This window comes from Cyprinodon variegatus, unplaced genomic scaffold (assembly GCF_000732505.1).
Source record: "Cyprinodon variegatus isolate N-32 unplaced genomic scaffold, C_variegatus-1.0 Scaffold16, whole genome shotgun sequence".
Classification (NCBI taxonomy): domain Eukaryota; kingdom Metazoa; phylum Chordata; class Actinopteri; order Cyprinodontiformes; family Cyprinodontidae; genus Cyprinodon; species Cyprinodon variegatus.
In genome coordinates, this window is record NW_015150469.1 from 2,268,665 (window position 1) to 2,291,031 (window position 22,367).

The 22,367-nt window shown below is 36.5% G+C and overlaps 1 protein-coding gene across 2 annotated transcripts in view; it reads right to left on the reverse strand.

Annotated features, from left to right (window-relative positions):
* The window catches only part of LOC107091505 (protein FAM19A2-like), a 128,294-nt gene that overhangs the window by 2,799 nt on the left and 103,128 nt on the right, over positions 1–22,367 (reverse strand). For both annotated transcript variants that reach the window (XM_015385470.1, XM_015385474.1), the window contains exons 3-4: positions 13,265–13,414; positions 5,593–5,717 (exon numbers count right to left, since the gene is read on the reverse strand). In XM_015385470.1, coding sequence (XP_015240956.1) covers positions 5,593–5,717; positions 13,265–13,414 — 275 coding nt within the window. The remainder of the gene's footprint in view (positions 1–5,592; positions 5,718–13,264; positions 13,415–22,367) is intronic.

Below are 22,367 nucleotides of genomic sequence, written 5' to 3' on the forward strand. Positions count from 1 at the left end.
TTTTTGTTCACTTGCTTGCAAAGCAATATTTTTTCATTGTTATACCTATTTCATTGCCAGTCAAATCCTGGTAACATCCAAAAATTTCAAAGTTCTAAAGCATTTTTTTTTTGTCTTTACTATAGAATTAAAACCTAATTTTAAATATATTACAACCAAGTGTCTTGACGCACATTTTTAAACCTTCTGTGAAAATAACAGTTATTAAAAAAAAGTGCACAAAAAACATGGGTCTGCACATTATACATGTGACGTTTTTGAGTGCTGCACTTTTTAAGATCTGTCCCCACTGTTAACTTTCAGTGTGAAAGCAGCACTCTCTTTTATAACCACGGCTTCTGTAACCTAGTAGTGCCGTACTCCTAGTTCTGGTTTCAAAAAAGGACTGAGCCATCAAAGCCTCAGCTTCTTAAATTCCACTCTTTTCTCCACAGACTACTCCTAAACCATTGGCTTTTTGGCAGGAGGCAGCCATCAGGTAATACTATCTCTTTTAAAAAGTGGACATGGTTTGCAACAAGGTTTATCTGGATAGTAATGTATGTATAGTAACATCTGCATTGATTAGCAGGAACCAAGATTTCCCAGCAGAATACATCATAAACCATTAATGCGGCTTTCATCTCTTTCATTCCATAGTGCATCATGATTCCATGTGGTCATGATCTGATGTTCAGATGCATAAAGACACGCTAATGCACTGTGCATTGTCACGGCTTTCTACCGGTATTAACTTCTTCAGCAGTTTAAATTACAGTGGCTCCTCTGATGGATCAGACCACAAGGGCCAACCATCTCTGCCCACATGCATCAATGGCTGGTTTACCATAGTGGTTGACCACGATAGACCAGGGAGCCTCGACAAAAGCTGGAGTTTTTTATTTTGACCTACAGTAGTAACATGGTCACCATAATTTGTCTTTAATTAGACTTCCTTAATGTTTTACACCAGACCATTTCCCTGATTTCTCCTGATATCTACTCTGATTGAAAATTATCCCATGCTGCCAGATACAAAATATATCCGTATATTTTTTACTTTACCTCTTTAAGGGGACATTGTTATGCCTGATTGCTAAACATATGCTTAGGTTGGCTGTCTCTATCAGTTATTTGATTGGTCCTGCTTTTTACTCATGCATGTTTACTTTAGTTGTTTGGTTTCTTTTCAAATCCTATTTTTAAACGTTATTCCACCCTTTAGGTTAAATCTAGGTCAGGTTTGAGGAAGATCCTACTGCTAGTGTAGTTTGCATGAATCAAATCTGGACAAAATTATGTCTACTTTATAATGATGCCTTTTTGTATTTGTTTACTCCTGTTTGTTCATCTTCACACCTTTGCCTTGCAGTCTGAGACACCTCTGTGGCCATGTCAGCTTGTTCATCCATATGATATTATTTGGCATCGATCGAGCTGTCTCCCGTCCCCTCCTTTGTCTCCTCCTTCTACCCTCCTCCTCTCCACCTATCTTCCAATTCAAGCCAGGAGCACCGAGACAAACAGAAAATATATCCATTTTGGGAAAAAAAAAATAAAATCTGTAATATTACTATTGCTAACTCAGTTATTATTTATTCTTTTTTGTCTTCATGTTGCATTTTGTTCTTTGTTTTTTTTTTTTTGTTGCAGCACAATATATCCCTCCCCCTTGGAATCCCTTCTTTCTTTCACTTGTGGCCCATCGTCAATTTCAATTTACGAGCAGGTCTTAATGGGACTATAAGAGATCGTTCGATGTTATTGATCTGGATGCCAGCGCATCTTGACCTCACCGTACAACAGCAAAGCAAACAAGAAAAAAAATCTTTTCATCATTGGGGCAAACACAAAAGTTAACACTCCCAAATAATCTAGACAGAAATACACAAAAATAGCCCCACAGATCATTGATCAAAGACATGACTTCAGGAGACAGCAAATATTTGTGCTCTTTTAAGCTACAGCAGCATCAACAATAAAGTGATGCCTGCTTTGCTTTGATCCTATTTGAAAAATGTTATATGCAAACATTGGGGCTGATACTGTTAAATTTGAGATACTGTATGTGAACCAGCTTCTAAGCGACCTTCATAACATGAAGCAGTAAGTCTGTTTCATATATGAATAGATATTTGCCCATTTTTTAAATCTATATATAATATAAAATATAAAATATTTTATGTAGCTAAAAGAATCTTAAGATGTACATCTTTTCACATTTTATCAATTAAACCTACAAAGCCCGAAGTCACCGATCTGGATTTCCCAAAAAAGTCTAGGAAAATTAAGTGCAGAAATGGAAGAACATTTTTACAAATAAAAATATGAGTAGCGAGAATTACCTTATTCTTTTAAAAATAGTGTAAGCTTAGATTAAATAAATATACATTTTAATGTGGATTGCCATACATTTTTAACTCAATTTAAGTCTGGACTTTGACTGGGCCATCTCAAAACATGACTGTAATTTGATCATTGGAGAATGTTACTTGGTACAATAGTCAGTGTAAACCCACCGTCAGGGTTGTTGTCTTGATGGAAGGTGATCTTTCACCCTAGTCTCAAGTTTTTTGCAGCCATAACAGATAATTATCCTGAAAGTCCTTGAGTTTAGTTCCTTCCATATTCCTATCAAGTTTGACCACCTAAACCCAGGGTTCTAGCAAATACGTCAATGCCACAGAGCGTCCTTGAAGCATCCCAGAAGTGTGGTCCACTGAACACTTCTCTAATTTACGTGGCTACGTACGTATATTTTTCACACTTGACACTTCAAGTCAAGTATGAAAAAGGCAAGTCCTTGTCAATCTAGATGAGACCGGATCAATGAGGCAGTAAATCCAGTAGAGTTTCAAAGTTAATCACTTTATGTGCAGACTGTGGATTGCATTTTACTCGAAAATATCTAACATTTCTTGTAGCTCCAGAAAAGAGGCAAGGACAACCTCATTTCATAGAACACCATGGGCCACCAAATGTTTATTTTGGAAGGGGAAAAAACAGATATTTTACATAACTCATCTTTTTTATAAAGCTAAAACCAGAAAGGAAATGGAATGAGCTGAGAGGTAAGGTGACCAGACAAAGAGCAGGCTGCCATACACTGGTTGTACTGGTTATATAGCCACTTTATTGTTATATTTAAAGCCTACATTTATGTACAACTACAGCGCAATAATGCAATCCTGGTGTGACCCGAACCCAACTGCTCTGAGGCACTCTTACTCCTGAAGTAATATGCTCTTCATAAGCCTTCATCACCAATTTCTCTGTAATCATCCTCTTTTTAAATTCCACATGTGGACTTTATTCCCTACCTGGGCAACTTCTGAGAGAATAGCTTATTAGGGATGAGAATCGAAAACTGGTTCCTGTTCAGAACCGGTTCTGTGTGTTCCAATTCCATGGCACCGTTTGGCAGCTGGCTTAACAATTCTCTTAATGATTCCAGGCAGCACCAGAGCCGCTCTGGGCAGCAGGACTTACGTCACATTTTTACGCAAGTTTCGCACACGGTATTCAGTGAGCAAGTAGAATGTGACCAGGCTTAAGTCTAGAAAAGCAAAACAAAAGCGGTCAAAGCGATCAGAACAGTTTGGCTTCATTTTAAGGAAAAGAAAGATTGCAACAATGCGCTTTGCAATCATTGCAAAGTGGCAATTACATTCCTCTGCGGGAGGAAATGCATCCAACATGCAGAAACACCTGCGCACACAACATGGCATGTTTTTGATGCCTTGGAGACAGAAGCTTAATGTACGACCAGTATGGTAGGCAATGGTGGTAAGTAGCTAGTTTTATATCACTGGCTGTGCTTAATGCGGTTCCAAGTAAATCATATGCCATTTCTGGAAATAAACCAGTTTCCTACCTCTCTTTAGGTGTATTAAGGGAGTTTGCCTTTCTCGTTAATCCAGCCCTTATTGCTATCATGCTGAATTAGAACTACTAGTAGCTTGAATTCTTACATGATTCTAGCTAATGCAATGGATGTAATGAAACATGCTTTGAAGTTGCTCCGCAGTTCAGGGAACAAGACAAAGGTGAGCTCGTTTATTTAAATCGGGGGGAGATGAGTTTATTTCCCGAATTTGTACAGTAATGCATTTTCATTAAACGGATGCCTTCCCCATTAGATTTAGATGACTGTGACGAGACGGGTAGCCTGGCTGGCTCAGAGGCTGGCAGCTCCCGTTCACTGCCTTCTGTTTTCTTCCAGGGAGGCAGAAATAGGGTGTCACAGGAGAACTTGACGAATGTCACCGTGCACTTACCAAGTTCATTGTTTCACAGAATCAATAAGAGAATAGATTAGGAATTGTGTCATTTCACAGAATCCATAAGGGAATCGGAATCGTGAAAATCTTATCAATTCCCAACCCTATAGCTTATGTTGAATAATTTTTTTTAAATGGAGTAAATAAGGCTGAATAAAAAAAGAAAACACCTCTCTAAACAAACATGCAATTCTAAAAAAAAGTTTGGAAACTATGTTTTATTTTATTTTCACTTTACATATTTTATTAATTTTGTCTTTGGTTATTATAACACTTCATAAAACACAATTAAAATTGGTAGCTATAACTTGTTTTGGTAGTGATACAAAATGTGAAAACAGAAAGTGCTTTAAGGATCTGGAAATCAGAGAAACAGCAAAGGAAAGATTTTGATTAGGGGGAATGTTTTTTTTTTTGAGTGACATAATTTCCTTTTGCTGGATCAAACGCTGGCATAGAAAAAGTATGCATGGCATCCCTTCATACAGAGCCAGGATCCAAGTCTCCTGAGGGATCTCCGAGTGTTTTACAGAAATTCAGAAATAAAAAGAAAGAGCATATTATGTGTATCAAGCTCTTCGTATCGCTCTGCATTGCCATGAGAGACAACACTGCTGCTGTACTCTGACCACGCCTTCAATCAATTATTTAGGCAGAAAACAAAGGTCTGGACCCGGTCATTAATAATGGAGGGTGCGAAGGCAAAGAGAATGATGGAGGTTAGAAACAGACAACTGAAGTTACAGACGGTGAATCTCACATGTTTTCTTCCCAGACAGTAGAACTCTGTAGGAGGTGGCTTGGGTCAAGCCAGTGAAAAGAGGCAAAGAGGTGCAGATGGATGCTGAGCTGAATGTACACCCACAGGTGTTCAGCATTTCACAAAGACTTTGATACATAGACAGAATTTGTTACTAGAAACGACTTGCACATGCCACTGAAATTGTATCATAAAACCACTATTTCAGAACATTCTCTGCTGTTGTGTATCTGATATAACAAGTTCTTTTTGTATCAAGTCAGATGGCATGCCAGAGAGGCGTTGGGGAAAGCAGGGCAAGTGAGACCAGGGGGATTTGTGATTTTCATGTTCAATAAGTGTGTTAGATGCCTTATTCTTGATGGCCTTATTATTTTTCCACTGAAAATATTTGATCATGCATCCAAAATGAGAAAGTAGAAAGGACTGTACTAGGTGATGAAAAGTGATGTTGGAATAAAAGAGAAATAAGTAGTGGAAGTGTGAGGGAAGAAGAACATGGTCTAAATATAGGTTTTTTGAGAATGGAAAAAGGTAAAATGAGTAAATATATATTTGAGAAAGCGCACCCACCTTTGTGGTCTTGACTTTGTTGCCCGTGCTGCAGCTCCATCCTGTGAGGTCCGGTAGAACCTTGCACTCCTCACCTTCCATACACGGCTGCATCTGACACCACCACTTTTGGGCAACAATGGATGCTGTAAAAAAGAGAAAGGTGAGGACTGCTTCAGTCATGGAGGTTTTGTTTTTCAATCAAGTACTGTGTACTTTGTTTTGACAGTGCATTTGTTAATTTTGACACCATGCTCCCCTGAGCCATGCTACCATGTAATCTTCACAGCAGCAACAGTGTTTCTAGAAAAATAAACTTGATTTTATCACAGCAAGTCCTGGGGATATCAAGAGTTTGGCATGATGTGATAAACAGTTTGTGGCGTGGATGCTTTGTTGATTAAAATAACACATGAAAGATTATGGAGTCCCACCGACACTACAAATGAACCATTTGGATACATAAGCCTGTGATTGTTGAAAATATTAATCTTGTAAATATATTTTTACTCATTTGTTGCACTTTATAACGTTTGTTGTACGGTGCTTTGGGTAGATGTAGCTGTTTTGTACTTTTGAAAATAAAAATAAAGACATTGGGAAATTTGGGAAGTGCCTTCATCATTGTTGGGGAACCAGCAGTAAAGCATAAAGGATACATGTTTTATAAAAGGTGTTTTTTAATTATTTTTATATAAAAGATGAATAATGATTAACAAATCTAAATGTTAGCCAGGTAGGTAAATAAAATAGGTAAAATGAAGAAACTATGCACAAAATCATAACTAAACACACCCTAAGCAAATATAAGTCAAACTGGTCATATTCGACCCCTGAAGGACAAGACCAAAACTTTGAAATATCTTGGCCTTTTCTTGCTCTCATTACTCCTTGGTCTCGGTAGGTGTGGTACTGACTTCAATACTACAGTATGTGATTATGCATATTATATGTATTCATTATTAGGACAATCGTTTATTTGGAGGGGCTTTTGGATAGAATCTTTTGTCTTTCATAATTAAAACTGTATAATTGAGCCAATTTCCCTAGTGTTGCAAGGATCGGTTCCTTTTTATGATTACCCTTTGATTACATCTATTCTGACAAAACAAATCCAATGCTATACACAGATGACAAAAAACAAGACAGAACAAGGACTGAAAATGTTACAGTACACATTCAGCAAAAAGACACAGATGGAGGAGAAGCAGCAACAGGAAGTATCTTCGAGACAGAAGACTGTCACCGACAGAAGAAGTGATTTAGGGACTGCAGATTACGGTTGTAGAAAATATTTATACTTTCCATAGTATTGTTATTTTTCAAACCCTGTATCCACTTAAGGATTCAATATGAATGTATCATGGTATCAATACTTTAGACAAGTATTTCTTGCTGATATTTGCCGTTGTTAGTTTGAGATTTCTGAAATATTTACTTAGTTACTTATTTTATCATTGGATAATCTGTTCCATGTTGATATTGAGACAGGTTTTTCCTATTTACAAATAAAGATAGCATTTTTATCTTAAATGGAATCAGTATTGATTTCCAGTTTGAAATGTTGATATTGTGACAAGCCTATTGCAGGCTAGAGAAGCCTCACTACTTCTCTGCCCATACAACATGTTTGGAAGACAGAACATCAGTCAATTTGGTTTTTGCAACATTTAAATAGCTGAAATAGCCTGTAACTGCCAATTCAGTATTCTGCTTTGTTTATGAATTGTTCGGCAAATCAAATCAAGCAAGGGTTCAAAAAGATACCCTCATCACCACTAATTACTGTAACTAGAGCAAGAAAAATCAATCATACTGCATTAAACATGCTTTTCAATAAATAAATTTTTGATTAGTCAAATTTCATATTCTTATCTCAAATATGACATTTTATCAGCAGTAAGTGGTCATTATATCTAATTGAAAAAAAAGCTTTAAATAATCAGTGTGTGCAATATTGTATATAATTTTTTTTCAATTAGTGACTAGTGAATTTAAGGAACTCACAAACCATATTTATCTTAAATCTATTGAGATGCTTAATTTGTGTTTTTAAAGAAGTACATAGTCTTTTTCTTAGCTGTCCACCTTTTAAAAGGAAAGTTTTTCAATGTGCACATAATCTGTTGTTTATTGTGTGGGAGCAGAGCTTGGCCTCTCTAACCCTAAGTGGGGTAAAGTACAGTAGGTGCAGCAAATGCATTAGTGTAAAGTGGGTAAAGTGAAGTAAGAGCTATACTGAGAGTGTATCATCCTCACATGCTGTAAACAATTCTTACTGAACAGCAATTCTTGCTTAGTTTTGATTATTTCTACAAAGTCCATTTTCTTTTTTTTCCTAAAATGCTATTCGAAAATGACAAAAACACACATGTCCAATTAACTTGTCAATATAAATTGCCTTGTTAGGTGCAAATATGTTGGTGCCTGGTTGTTTGTCCTGTGTGTCTCTATTTCTGTGTTACCCTGTAATGGGGGACGTAAACAGCTTCATATGCACGAATTAAAAACCATGGATGGATGGATGGATGGATGGATGGGTCAGCAGGATACAACAAATTCAAAATATGGTTGTGAATAGGTGAATGTTGACACCAGTGATAAGAATGGATTATTTCTAGGATGATTCTTTTCTTTCAGAAGAATACTCAAAAAAAAAAAGTCTACAAGTGGCCTGTCTCCTGCATCATAGAAGTTGTTTTCTGTTGTTTGTAAATGGTTATGGATACATATCTCATAGATAGTTGTTTTTTTTTTTTTAAGATGCTTTGCGTTTATCACTGACAAGCTCTAGCTTAAATTTTACTTCAAAAACTGCTATTTAAACACATTAGTGAGGTTTGGGCATATGACATACTGTACTATAATTGACCTTATAATGTATTTGGGAGGCTGAAGACTTTATTTAGCTGTTGTAAATAATCTAATCTAAAAATCAGATTCACACATCAAGATTTTTTTAGAGATACAGTATTATGAATGCACATTTTTTGCAAAGGATATGAAGTGTAACTAAAGTCACACCTTCAGTTAGTCTCACCCTGCCAGAGATATAGAAAGACTACAATCCAGACAACAGAGATTACTGTAGAGCAATATGTGATAGACTACATCGGGATCTATATTGCTGTTCCAATGAGTGATTCTTTTTACAGCAAGTAACAGGAAAAAAAAGAAAAGAAAGCAACATTTACTGAGCAGCTGGTGTCACATGGATGAGTTTCACAAAAACTGTCACACAATAGCACATCTCTTAGATTTGAATTATTTCCAGTGCAATTTTGGAAATACAAAACACCTTTTTTTTTTAAGAAAAGGACAAAGTGAACCTCATTGTTAAAGCGTATGATTGTTCAAGTAATAAGAGGAGAGCAGGCTGAGGTGCGTGTGACCATCACAGAGATTCCAAATATTTTCACTGATATGCAAACCATGTGAATTTGATCATAAAAGCATGTACCTTCTCATAAACCAGCAAAACGATCACTGGTACAGAAAGTTTCTTTAATTAAGAAACTTACAATTTTAGAATTTTAAAGACTTTATTGCTTTATTTTCTTTTTCACATTAACACACACTATGACTTAGAGTTTTTTGAAACCTAATATATTAGTTTGATTTTACATGATCACATTTGTGTTATAAACATTGTTTATCAGGATGTGCCTGAATCAGAGCTTTTCTTAACCTGATCTGTTTTTTCCCCTTACTCTCTGTACCAGTAAGTAATCGTATCTTCAAATCTGTCATAAGTCAGATCAATAATTATAATAAAGTCCATGAAGTAAAGCAGTTTTAATACTGGCAATAAAAACACATTGATTTAGTAATGATGTAATGCAGACAGACATTTTGATGTACCAATAGTCTTATTTAATCTGCCTCCTGTGGGCTCATCTCATCAGTTGCCAAAAAGAGCAGCAGGAACTACAAGAACAAAAGGTGCCATGGAAGAAGAGATTTGCAGAAAGCTTCTTGACAGAGAGAATTTTTCTTCTCTGACTGCTGGTTATGGGTATGCTACATTCTGACTGAACAGCGTTGTTACATCCTTCCAATTGAAATAGAGGCTTTTGTAAGTCTCTCAGAAAGCAAAGCAAAGTATGGAAGAGACCTCTCCCCTTTTAATAAAATATACTTTGCTATTTTCTTCCAGAAAGCATGTGATCCATTTAAGATCTTCCAATGTCTCCTAAGAATTATGTGAATGTTTGCACATCTTTTCTAAAAATGTGTCTTTTTTATGAAAAAACATGTTTGCGCTTAAACTGTATTGAACTGCAAACCCCAAACTGGGAGTGAGATGGATTATGGCATAAATTTGAATTATAGTACTAAAGAGTTATTCAAAACAAACATTATAGAATCCTAGTGAATCCTGTTATTTTACCAAGTAGATCATTTAAGACCACATGTTTGTCTCTTTTTGTCTTTACTTATGTTTTTTTTTTTTTTTTAGATAATTTACAAGTGTTCATACATAGATTTTTGTTTTGAAAATTATTTCCATCACTTATCAAATTATGTAATATTGCTTACACTTCAGTATTGTTTGAACCGTCTTCGACCAGGGGCCTTTTTCACAAAATCAAGATAGGGAATCAAGTAGGATATTCTGGTTTAATGAAGTGCTGACTCCAAACTTACGTAATCCCGGTGCCTTATTTGTTCAGTCAAGGGTCACACTAATCAAAAACCAACCTTATTTTATCAGTGATTTCATTTTCTTCTCTGTGTGTTTTGGTTTTCTTTTTATTAGAATACAATAAAAACATTAAAGTTCAAATAGAAAGTAGTGCATCTAGAGCAGTTTTATCGCTATGTAAAATGACTACCTCCTGACTAAACTGACGTCATGGCATCCTGCAGGGTCACATGACCGAATGAGGAATTTAGCATCGTCTGCTATCTTAGTGAATTATTTTATGCTATAAACCACAACATGCTGTGAATGTTTTCACTTGTGCTGTATTTAGTTCTGTACTTTTTATCAAATGAGAAACTAAATGTTTATATTTGAACTTTATAGACTAATATAATCTAGTATTTTAACTAGTTTAACATTGTTATGCTGGCTTACACTAATATTACCTGTATAGTTTATTTGTACATTCTTAGTGTTTGCTTTTCTTTATTTTTGCATGTGTATGGAAAGCATTGTTCTAAGTTTGACCGAAAGGCCTTTAATAGACCACTGCTTCTGTTGAGGGGATTAGAGAAATGGCACGTAAAGAGGCAAAGGTACTGTGTTGTCCATAAAAGTACAGTAGCACCAAACCTCTGTATTTTCCTTTTACAATGGCGTGCAATGACTATTACCTGCATTAGAGATGCCATGTAGCTTGGGGACTCTGCAGGGTCACAAAATTCAGCACTGCACAGAACAGAGCCATGCCTTACACAGATGCAGGGGCGCTGTATGTTAGGACGATTCTAAGGGCCCTTGACTTAGGGGGGCCCAAAAGAAGAATAAAAGATTTGTCTTGCTATAGTTTTCAAATATAATAAGATAATCCAGCAGTACAATAAATTATCCTCATGTCCTGCCTCGTTTTTCAGCAGTAAACAGTGAAACAAATCATGAATTAAAAAAAAAAATGGTTTGGTGCTCAGGTCCTGCATTGCATCAGGTCTCCCCGTCTGTCACTTGCAGTACACTCATACTGGGGCTTAAATTACACGCGCATGTGACTTGACATAGTGATAATGAAAAAAAAAACAACAAGAAAATGTGTAAATAAGCAACAGTGTGGTGAAAACATCTGTGGCTGAAAAATGCAGATCCCAAAGTCTGGGTTTCAAAAAGGAAAGAGGACAGACGGAGAAGGCGTACAATACCGTAACCCAGTTTCTCTCTCGATTCTCTCTCGATTTTTTCAGAAACGTTTTTTAACTGAACAGTTCAAATTAACAACAGATTATTAACCTGTTAAGTAAAATAAGATTGCTATACGCTGGATACAACTACTTAGTTATACTTCATTATTTTCAGAGGGGAATCAAATTATTAATGATGCCACCCAGCTAGGTGCTAACTGAAACAGAACATGACTGCAAGTTTTTTATTATATAGTTGTGTTTCGTTTTAGTTTTAAAGAAAAAATAAACCAGGATTAATCTAGCCTTTAATGAGCCTATTGCGAGGCCAAACAACTAAGCCAAAAAGCACACATAGTTGAGAATTTACCTTTATCAACCAAACCAGGCAACAGCAAAACACCATAGTTATCAGAGGGTTAAATTCAGCTAAATGCTAATAAAGGTTTAGCAGGATATTTACATTAAATAACTTTCTTTATCCCTCCTTCCTCATGTAAACAGATGATCCACCAGCAGCCCTGTTTTTTCAATCCATTTGTTTGCATTATGTTAAAAACAAGTTTCAAAAGTAATATTGAGCTTCTTGGGTTCCTAAAGTCTGCCTTCTGTGAAAATAATTAGCCTTTAACATAAAGATGATTTACTTTAATTTTTCTAGAAATCCTTTTTTGTTTAAGATACAGTATTTTCTTCTGAAAGTAACCTACAAACCTGCAGCAGCACAAATATAGTAGGTCAACATGTCATATTTTCTAACCTCAAGTTCATATGGTCAATTAAAGGTATAGTGGAAGACGTTCTTTTTCTGTGTGGATCATCAAAATAGCGATCCTCCTAATTGTCAATCATTCTGGTGATATGTTTCAGGCCGTACTACATGCTCATCTCCATTTTCAGTTACCAGTGGTGGGTCTGACATGGTGGAAAATTTGCAAATCTTCTTTTGGAAAGTAAGCTTGTATGAGCTATGAGAATAGCAACTTTTAAACAGAGCGGGCACAAGGAGAAATGGGCTTATGCATGCTCTTGCGTGCGTTTAATAGGTGTTCCTTCTCGGGAACGGGTACAGAGTTGTGCATGTGCATTTCTTTTTAAAGTGGAGGGGGCGGCTCTTTTCAAAAATTCGCGAAAATCCTCCATTATACCTTTAAGTTAGAATGAAAATGTTTTCAAAGAAAAATGTATTGTTTTTTGTCGAAACCCTTCGAGTTTTAAAATACTAAAACTTTTCCATTTTATTTATTTTGCAAAATAGATTACTTTAGATAGAGAATGAATCTCCTTATTTTATGTGACATTTGACTATGAGGCAATGGCAAGATTGGCTAATGGTGGAAAGAAATATAATATAATCTCTTAATAGCAAAATTTCCAGTTGGACTATAATGAAAACCTCACTGATTTGTATAACTTTCAGTCATATTTAATATATTTCCATCCAACTTTTATCTATACTTAGAATGATATGAACTTAAATTATGAGTGGAAGCCGAGTTTTAAAAAGAACAACAATAGTAGAAAATAAACATGGCTACATGACAGATGGCTAAACGTTCCAGAAAGGAATACCGAAGTAGCACTAACTGCTCTGTAGGTTACTGCCACCACAAACTTTGGTAAGTAAATGGACTGCTGCTAATGCAGGGTAAATTTCAGGCAGCCTTTCTCCCAGTCATGATGCAAGCACAACCTCTGTACAGTTCTCTACATTAAATAACCAAATATGAGATCTACCAAATCATCACACCTAAAAATTGGACTACCTAGAAAAAAACATATAAAACCAACTTTTTTAAATGTGTGCTAGTCAGGAAGATGAAATATGTCAATTCATTGAGAGCATCACAAAAGCTCAAATGTTTTTGTTACTTACCATCAACACAGGAGGGCATAGCCCGAGTAGTGCCGGCAACTTGGCCAGGGAAACAGGAACATTTGACAGTTTGAGATCTCTCCTCAATCTTGTTCTTGTTGCAGCAGCGGTGGGCAGCAATTACCTCACATGTTCCTGCCTTTACGTGCACTGCAATAGAAAAAAGGTGCAAGAGAGAAATATTACTTCCAAATATTTATGCTGAAATATGCTGTATAACCATACATGACAACAAAATAAATATTATGATTTAAAAAAAAAAACTATAATATAATATTTCTAGATTTTATAATTTCTTAAAATCAACAACAAAAAGGTTTTCAAAAGATATTTATTGAAGCGGACACCTGATTGAGCCTACTACAAAATGTTGTTTTAGTCAACCTACACAAATATCATAGCACAAAGAGTGGGTAAGAATAAATAGAATGAAGTAGAATAAAGCCGAGTACAGCAGAGTAACCACTTTAGTGATGTTCTCAGTAAGCAATGAGTCCAAGATGTCATTTACATTCTGAATCTTCCCAGACATAGAAGCATTTTTATGGATAGGGCCATTTATTGGGATACTTGGAAGTGAGATGGTAGGAAAAAAACAACAAAGAAAGCTCCAAAGTGCAGTAAAGCTGTTATAAAAATAAGTTGTAGTAGACTGGAAATGAAATGCATTATGAAATAGAAACTAAATGGAATTTGGAGAAACAAGGGGAAGAAAAAAAATTGGACAATGGTCCATATAAGATATTATATATAAAATATTTATACAATATAAAATATATATTATATATATATATATATATATATATATATATATATATATATATATATATATATATATATATATATATATATATATGATTTTAGTTGCATCCTGGTTAAATCATTTATTGGGGAATGTCAAGAAACTAGTCCTCGTATCTGTTAATGCCAAGCAGGACTATTGTAACTTTTCACAATCAAGAAGTCCACAAAGTGTGGTATTAAGTTTTCTGCCGATCCAAAGTCATACAGCGAGAGTTCTAATATAAATCTAAAAGACAGATTGAATTTCTCCTTCATTTGTTCCCTGTTAAATCTAGAATCTTAAAAAATATATATATATATATATATATATAATGTATAAATTCCTAATTAACTAAAAACCATTTACAATTATTACCATTACAAGTTCTGAGTGTGTCATGTTTCTAGCAGATCACTTTTTTTCTGAACCTGCAGGTTTAGTAGTGATAATAGTGAGTTATTTTGGTTATCGGGCTCCTCTCCTGTGGAACCACCTACCAGTTTTAGTAAATGAGGCAGACACCCTGTCTACTATTAAGACTACATTTAAAACTTTCCTCTTTGATAAAGCTTATAGTTACGGTATCTCAGGTAAAAGTGCAAGTTAAGTTCACTCTGCAACACATGCAATATCTACTAACCTTTGCACAACATTAATATGCCCAGTACTACTCTCACATCTTTGTCGTACAAACACAGGTCTGATGTGAAAAGCCACTTTACAGCTTCTGCTGCAGCCAATTTTGTTTTTATTTATATGTGCACCCATTTCAAAGAAGCTGGCATGTGTTTAATTAACAACCACTACACCCCGAGCCAGAAGTCCCTTGAGTGAGGCATGAGAGGGGAACAAAGAAAGGCACTCTATATTTGAAGATTCGTGATGTCAACATATGGGCCTTTCATATGAGCCTTTCATCAAATACATGAAAATGTCAAGGGCAAACAATAAGGCCTGTCAGGAGCTCTGTATTATAGTTTGCAGTGTATCCCTTCTCATAAGCTACATAGTACTACTTCTTTTGAGTCATATATTGAGATAAACTTCACTTTTTTGTGCGTGTAACAAAGGACCATGTATAATCGGCCCTGTGATTTAAAAGTACTTGATTTTGTAAGGTTGTTTTTTTTCTTTAGACAACTGTAAGAGGTCAATATACTGTAATTCCCATTACAAATTATGTCCCTGTGGTAGGAAAAAGTGAAAATCCTGCAAAAAATAAAAAATAAAATAAAATAAAACAAAAATGCCAGGTTTCTGTCTGAAGAGTATTTAGACCAAGAGAGATTCAAGAAGTTCACTAATTTGTTCTGGTAATGAGAAAAAGGCAAAGAAGAAGAACTCCATAGTCCATTCCAATTAAAGAAACAATGACAAACTCTTTATGACTTAATCTTTCCCACAGTGTGTCTGTTCAAATTTGTTCTGCTGAGTTTTATTTTTTGTAACAGAAGCACATTGACCAAAAGATTGATCTTTCTGGTCATGAATACAACAGCCATTATCCATACAACCATTTGATGTTTTATTGTATTGTACATTTATGTTAACAGAAGACATTACTTTTTCAGATCTGGGCCTTACTTTTTAAATTTTTTTCACACAACCATTATAGATTGACTTTTAAAATGAAAAAAAAAAAAAAAATAAGACAGAATGTAGGGTGACAAGAAAATGATTTGTTGGAATCCAGGCTAAGAATCTGTTTGCATTTTCTCTTTGCGCATGTGTTGGGTTTCTCTGCAATGTGGTTTAACTGGTGACTCTACACTCTCTTTAGTAGTGGGTTTGGCATATATTGAAGCCAAATAAGAGATGCATCATCATGCATCTCTTTTTTGGCTTTATGACGGACTGGCAATCACTCAAAGGTGCCAGATAGCTGCTTGAATAGACTACAAGCAATATGCCCTGGCCAGCCCCTCAGCCGAGCCTCATTGTTCACTGTCAACTTTTTCTACTTTGCATTTTAAACAAACAGCTGCTGCATGAAACTAAGTGAGCTTTTTTTTTTAGGCTTTGCTGTAATTCCAACCAAAGCACATTTTTTTGTAAATTTAAAACCTAAATTGCATGTTGTAGAATATATATAGTTGTACTGCATAAGAACTAAAAGCAAAATCTAGCAGGTCATGCGTTTCATACATGGGAATAAAATGGACACATTGAGATAAAATGAGTGAAAATCAGAGAAAATTCAAGTGAAGAAGGAGACACTACCAAGAGTATCAAGAGTATTTGCATTAGCACAGCATGGGAAAATCAACACCCAGCGAAAAACACCTTAATCAAGTCCCCCACAGACATACATACACTCCGCCCCATTTTTAGGTTCTGCACCTGCAGTAGTAATTGAATGAGCATTAGCAAGAACAGCAACACGCTGAGCTCAGCAGGAGGAGGGCAATAAAGAGTAGGTGGGGGGTTTACTAAAGGAATGATTTGATTACACATATCGGGGTTAATAGATGGTGGTATTTTCTTTCCAATAAGGGCCATATGGTAAATTAACGTTGCACTAAAGTCCCTTGACAGAATGGCTGGGTGATTTAGTTTGGCTTTGCTTTGAAAATGGTAAGTTAAATAGTTAGTCTATTATATGATAGAAAATTCTTTGACTACAGTATGCTCCACATAACTAGTGCCCGAATGTGCCGATTGCATAACTGAGAACTGAACTAGATATCTGTTATTGAGATGAAAATAACAGCTTTGAGAATAAAACCCTATTTCTTGTGATCCTAACGCCTTATCAATTTCTGCTCTTCTCTCTCACATCACTTTCACCCTTCCATGCTCACGCTTTTGTTTTACCTCATCCTCCTGCTATTTCAAAAATGACCCCCTTTTTTTCCTCTCAGCTAATGCAGTACCTGATGTTTTTCCTTTGCTCCTGCTCTTGGATGAGTGCAAAGCCTCCCAGCAGGGTAGAAAACTATTATCTTCAATCAGAGGCTCTAAAATCTGAGGGGTTTTGCACTTCCTATAATGGGACCTCTCTTTACTTACTGTGAGTATACCTCTGTTTCATTTAGCTTGATCCAAGTTTTTCTTCTTCATGCAAGCGTTTGTCATCCTTTTCTCTCTTAACACAGCAGTGGCTGTTAACCCCATTTACTAAAGATGACAAGCAACTGACAGACTGACAGATGGACACATCGCCCAAACAGCCCAGAGGAAGTGAATGAGAGTGTGAGTCCCCCTGTGAGTAATAAATCACTTGATCCCAGCAGGGTGCTTTTTTTAATGCCATCCCTGTCACTGTGGGCCATTCTCTTACTTGCACTCAGACAAAGTTGAATATATTTAGCAAGCAGATGAGAAATAAAATTTATAAAGGGGAAAAAATTTATTAGGAGTAAAACACTTTCAGCGATCACCATAGATGTGGATATAAATGTATTTAGTCTTGTTTTGTTAAACCAAAACCCAATGCTGAAACTGTTATGTAAGAATACTATTAATAATACCTTTCTACTTTAAGAGAAAGTTTACCCCCAATCTTTAGAGTAACAGTCATAAATTGTTCTTTTGGCTGTCAAGTCAATGGCTCATTGGAATCAGTTGAGTTTCCTTTGACAGAAAACTTTTAAAGACTCTGTATGGCACAATATACAGTACTTATATTGAATGACATTGACCTGAACTATTTTGCACATTTGTTTTTTATAAATGTCATCACCAATAAACCTGTCCTCTTCAGTATTGTTCCACCAAACCTCACTAAAAAAGTAGAACTACTCAAATGTCATCAAGCTTCAAGCACCATACACCTTACTGTATAGAACATGTTTTATGATTTTTACTGTGGAGCTCTCTGCTATAGGCCCATTTTGGGCTTCTCAGCTCTGCAAAGCTCTGGAAAGTGACACATTACATAATCTCATACCCCCAGTGAAAGACCTGGAATACCAGGTAGAAACTTGGCAAAGTTGTTAAAAAGCAACTGACACTGACATTGTTGTAAGTGATTTGAAGATGGTACTACAGAGATTTTTAAGCCTGAACATTTTTCCCGGAACATATCCTTGAGTGTTAGTTTGTGTTTGTCACGATTTGTTTGGAGGTCTTTGTGAGGACCCAAATGCAGAAGCTGAGAGGCAGAGGTGAGTTCTTAGAAGATTTAATCAATGATCACAGGCAGCAAAAAGAGGAATAAAAAAAATCCAACTGAACAATGAAACACAAACCAGAACCATGGGGACATCAGGGGAAAACAATCACGAGGAGCCAGGGTAAGACAAAGGCTATGTTCACACTGCAGGCCTTGATGCTCAATTCCGATATTTTTTTGTGAAATCCGTTTTTTTTTGCGTTGCCGTTCATATTTCCAAATATATGTGACTTGTATGTGATCTCTTGCAGCGCAAGTGTCCAGCATGCGCAGTAGAGGACGCGATAACGTCACAGGCCAGAGTGCTCTGTGTTTACGGAAGTAAACATGGATGGTAGTACCGGCGTGCATCTAGCGGTCTTTTTCAACCTTAAAAACAAAATCTTTTCCATTTGTTTAAACATAAATACTGCTCTCTGCATCATCATCTGCCATGGTTGTTGTTTTTCTTGCAGCTTCTGCGTAGTAAGACGCGGAATAGTGACCTTTGTCGTATATTAATGGCGTTCAGGTCGGATGGATCCGACCTGGCCGTTCACAAACAGATCACATTTCAAAAGATCAGATTTGTATCGGATTCAGGACCACATAGCCAAGTGGCCTGGGTCGCATTGGAAAAAATCGAATCTGTGTTGTTCAGACTGCCATTTTTTTTGCCCATATGCCCATGTTGCATATGGGCAAAAAAATCGGATTTGGATACCTTTAGGCTGCAGTGAGAACGTAACCAAAGTAAGACGAGTCACCAGCACTGAGGGACTGTAGAGGGAGTGTATTTATGGCTGACTGAACAAAGGCAGGACTAACAAGCTGATAAGGAGCAGGTGTGAGTAGAGCAGAAGAGGAAGCCAAGGGAAAAGAAAACACAAGGGGGCAACAGAGGACAAGCAAAGAAAAACCTAAGAAACTTAAATAAATCCAGAACACACCAATAAAGCTAGAAAACAAAGAAAAACCTTGATAAACTTGAAACTGAAAACCTACAGAAAACCAACAGAACCAAGATTATTACAGTGTTTGGTTGTGTGGTCAATTCCAATTAAGATCAAATAAGACATCATCAGTTCAACAGGTTGATTACATAAAAAGAAAAAAAAATCCTTGATCTTTTTGCGGGAGGAGGTTTCTTTTATCAGGCTGCAGCAGAAAGGTAATCTGTACAAGAGGATGGCCTGCATGGAGAACAGAGTTTCTGACCTGGAACAAAATAAAAGGATAAATTATGTTATCAATGGGCTAGACATTAAACCCTGGTCATATGCTCACACGGGGGCTGTGGGCAACAGGGAAAAACGAGAGAGCTGGAATATGAGTGTACTGAACAACAAGTTGCTAACTTTCTCCAGTCTTGTGGAATTAAACTGTGATCAAATTAAAGCTTGCCAACTGCTGCTGAGGAGAAACTATGGATAAACTTGAGTATACATCAGTGAGCATCTAACCAAAAGGAGGCAGGAAGGCCAGGATCCTGATCCTGAAGAAACAAGCAACAATTGAGGCAATGTGGTTGGCAAACTGTGCAGTTTTTATAAAGCCAACGTGGATGTTCAACAGAAGAAACTAAATTTCTCGCCTCATCATCAGAGGCTCATCCGCCTGTGCGGCAAACAATTAGCTTTCAACCGCATCTCCACGAAGCCCAATCAGCATACAGGTTTCATCTTAAAAAAGTCTTCAAATCCACAACTCAGACTGCTACCCAGCCGAACGCCAGCAGTGGTTACACTACAGTATGTCTGATTTTGGACTCAGATGACCCTGGTTCAACCCACCTCTTTGTTGTAGCTAAGCTCCATCTGGCTCTTCCATGGTGCCTGTTCAACCTTGTCAATATCAGAGTGTAATTCCTACTGCATTCCGATCTCAATCGATCCGGCAGAAGACCGCCATGTTGAGCCTAGTTCTGCCGGAGGTTTCTTCCCAAAGGAGAATGTTTCCTCTCCACTGTCGCTTCATCCATGTTCATCATGAACAGGTTCATGCAAACCTGCGTTTATCAAAACTGGACATCTATCTTCCGAGTGAAGCATCAGTGTCAGCTGGATCTCACAATACAGCTCAAGCAGATTGTCTCGCCAACCAGCAGTCTATGGATTGAAAAAACTTCATCTATTTCCACTCCACCACCAGTTTCGGGCCTTTGGGGAAACATCCCTGTTCTCATACACCTGCATAAAGTAAAATTCAGCACTAATGTTTCCTGCTGAGGTCTAAACACCAAAGTCTTAAAATAATGGTATTATTACATTTCTTTTTCTTTCTGTGCACATTTTCAGATTGAAAAGTTGAACAAATCATCAGAGGAAGCAAAGTTTATGATCATTAGGGGCACTGAGGAACTGTAGAAATTCCCATGAGCACCTTGCAGGACAGGAGGTAAAGTAATACTAGTGACACTAACTCACAAACGGCAGACATTACATCTATAGCTGAGAGTATGAGTCGAAGCATTTGGAGTTGAGAACCTTTAATTACAGGTAGTATGGATGGCATCTTAAGGGGAACGACACAAAAACAATACTTTAAGACTGATATTATTGCTAGCTGCAGTTACTATCAGTCCCTCTAGTTTCCGCAATTCCAAAAAATAATGCAAAATCAACAGATATGGCTTTTGTTTCATGCTGGTGCATAGCTTTTAATTTATTGCAAATTTTCCACAAAAAATACCTTGAGTGCCATTAAGTGTTCCTGTTTGTAATCTCAGAGCCAGACTCTGCAAAACAGATTTCTGTAACGTTTCTCTTTGAGATTACAGCGAACATTGAGATGCTAAAGAATAGAGGCTTTAATCAAAGAGGAAATCCCATTAGTTTCTCTGCTGCAGGCCTGAAAGCTAAGCTTTCCTGAACTTTGGAGATGCCTCGCCTTTCTAAAACACACATGAACAGAGGTTACTGGTCTGCTAAAGTTGGGAAACATGTTTTCAGCTAAAAATTTGGGTTTTTAATGATTTTTGATCATTTAATGTGTTCACTGTTGTATAATCTAAGCTAACAAGAAGCCAGTGGTGACCACAAGGTTTCAATGCTGATGTTTCTTGAACTGTTGTTTATTAGGCTACAACAAATGTTATTTTAGTAGGGGTTTAAACACTGATCTAATGTTACCTTTATGTGTTTCCCCATGTGTTTGTTACATTTGATTGTCAAACTATGAGAAAAGGGTTCTTTCAAATAAGTGCCTTTGTGTATGCTAGCTAATACCTCATTATGGCATGGTAAATGACTTATCATTTACCATGCTCCCTTACCATGCGCCTTTTAAAGTCAGAGCACTCCGAAACACTTTTGCACAACATTCAATCCACAGCTGTCCTAGGGCTTCCCTACAGAAACAACACTGCTATACACCTGTACCACCTAGCCTTCTGACCACCACCAGTATGCAATACAGGGGAAGTGTTTTGCCTAAGGACACAACAACAGAGTGAGCAGGAGGTGGGGTTTGAACTGGCAAGCTTCCAATGGTAGGGAAATTTTTGTTTGCATTTGATGCCACTGTTATCAAAATTATCTGCATAAGTCAAACCTAGCTAAAGAAGGTAGATAACCTTTACTTCAACCATTACCTTGGGAATAGTAACAGAATGTTAATAATTACTGCCTTCCCTCGTTTTTCAGCAGTAACTTCTGAGGGCCAGCAGCACTCCAAACAGTCCGAGGGACTGTGGACTTGGATTTTTATAGTTTGTAGATCAAGTTTATGTAGATACCCTATTTGAACAGTTAAAAGAAAATCATTTCCAGTATGAGCTGATATTTATAAATTAATTTTTTGTGCAAATAAATAAATCAAAAGCCATTTGATGAAAAATAAACTAGCTTTGACTTAATTTTCTTTACTTAAGCATATATTTTTCAGAATGACCTTTTTTGATTTGATAAAACCTAAAGTTCTCGAGAACATTATCATGCCAATTCAATAAGCTTTTCAAATACATTGTGAAAACACTGTGCCTTTAATTGAAACTTAAAAACTCAAATTTTGACAGTAGTTACCTGTCAAAACAATTGCGCTGGGAACTAAGTCTGATCAGCAGTTAAAGTCCATCCCTGAAGTTGTACTTTTAATCTTAACTTAATATAGTTTTTTTGCTTTTATAATGGATAGAATGCTGCATTATCATCAAAAAATGATTATAATTGTGGAGAGAATTATCTGATTACCAATAATAGAAGTAATTAAACAGTGTTCTGCGTGAA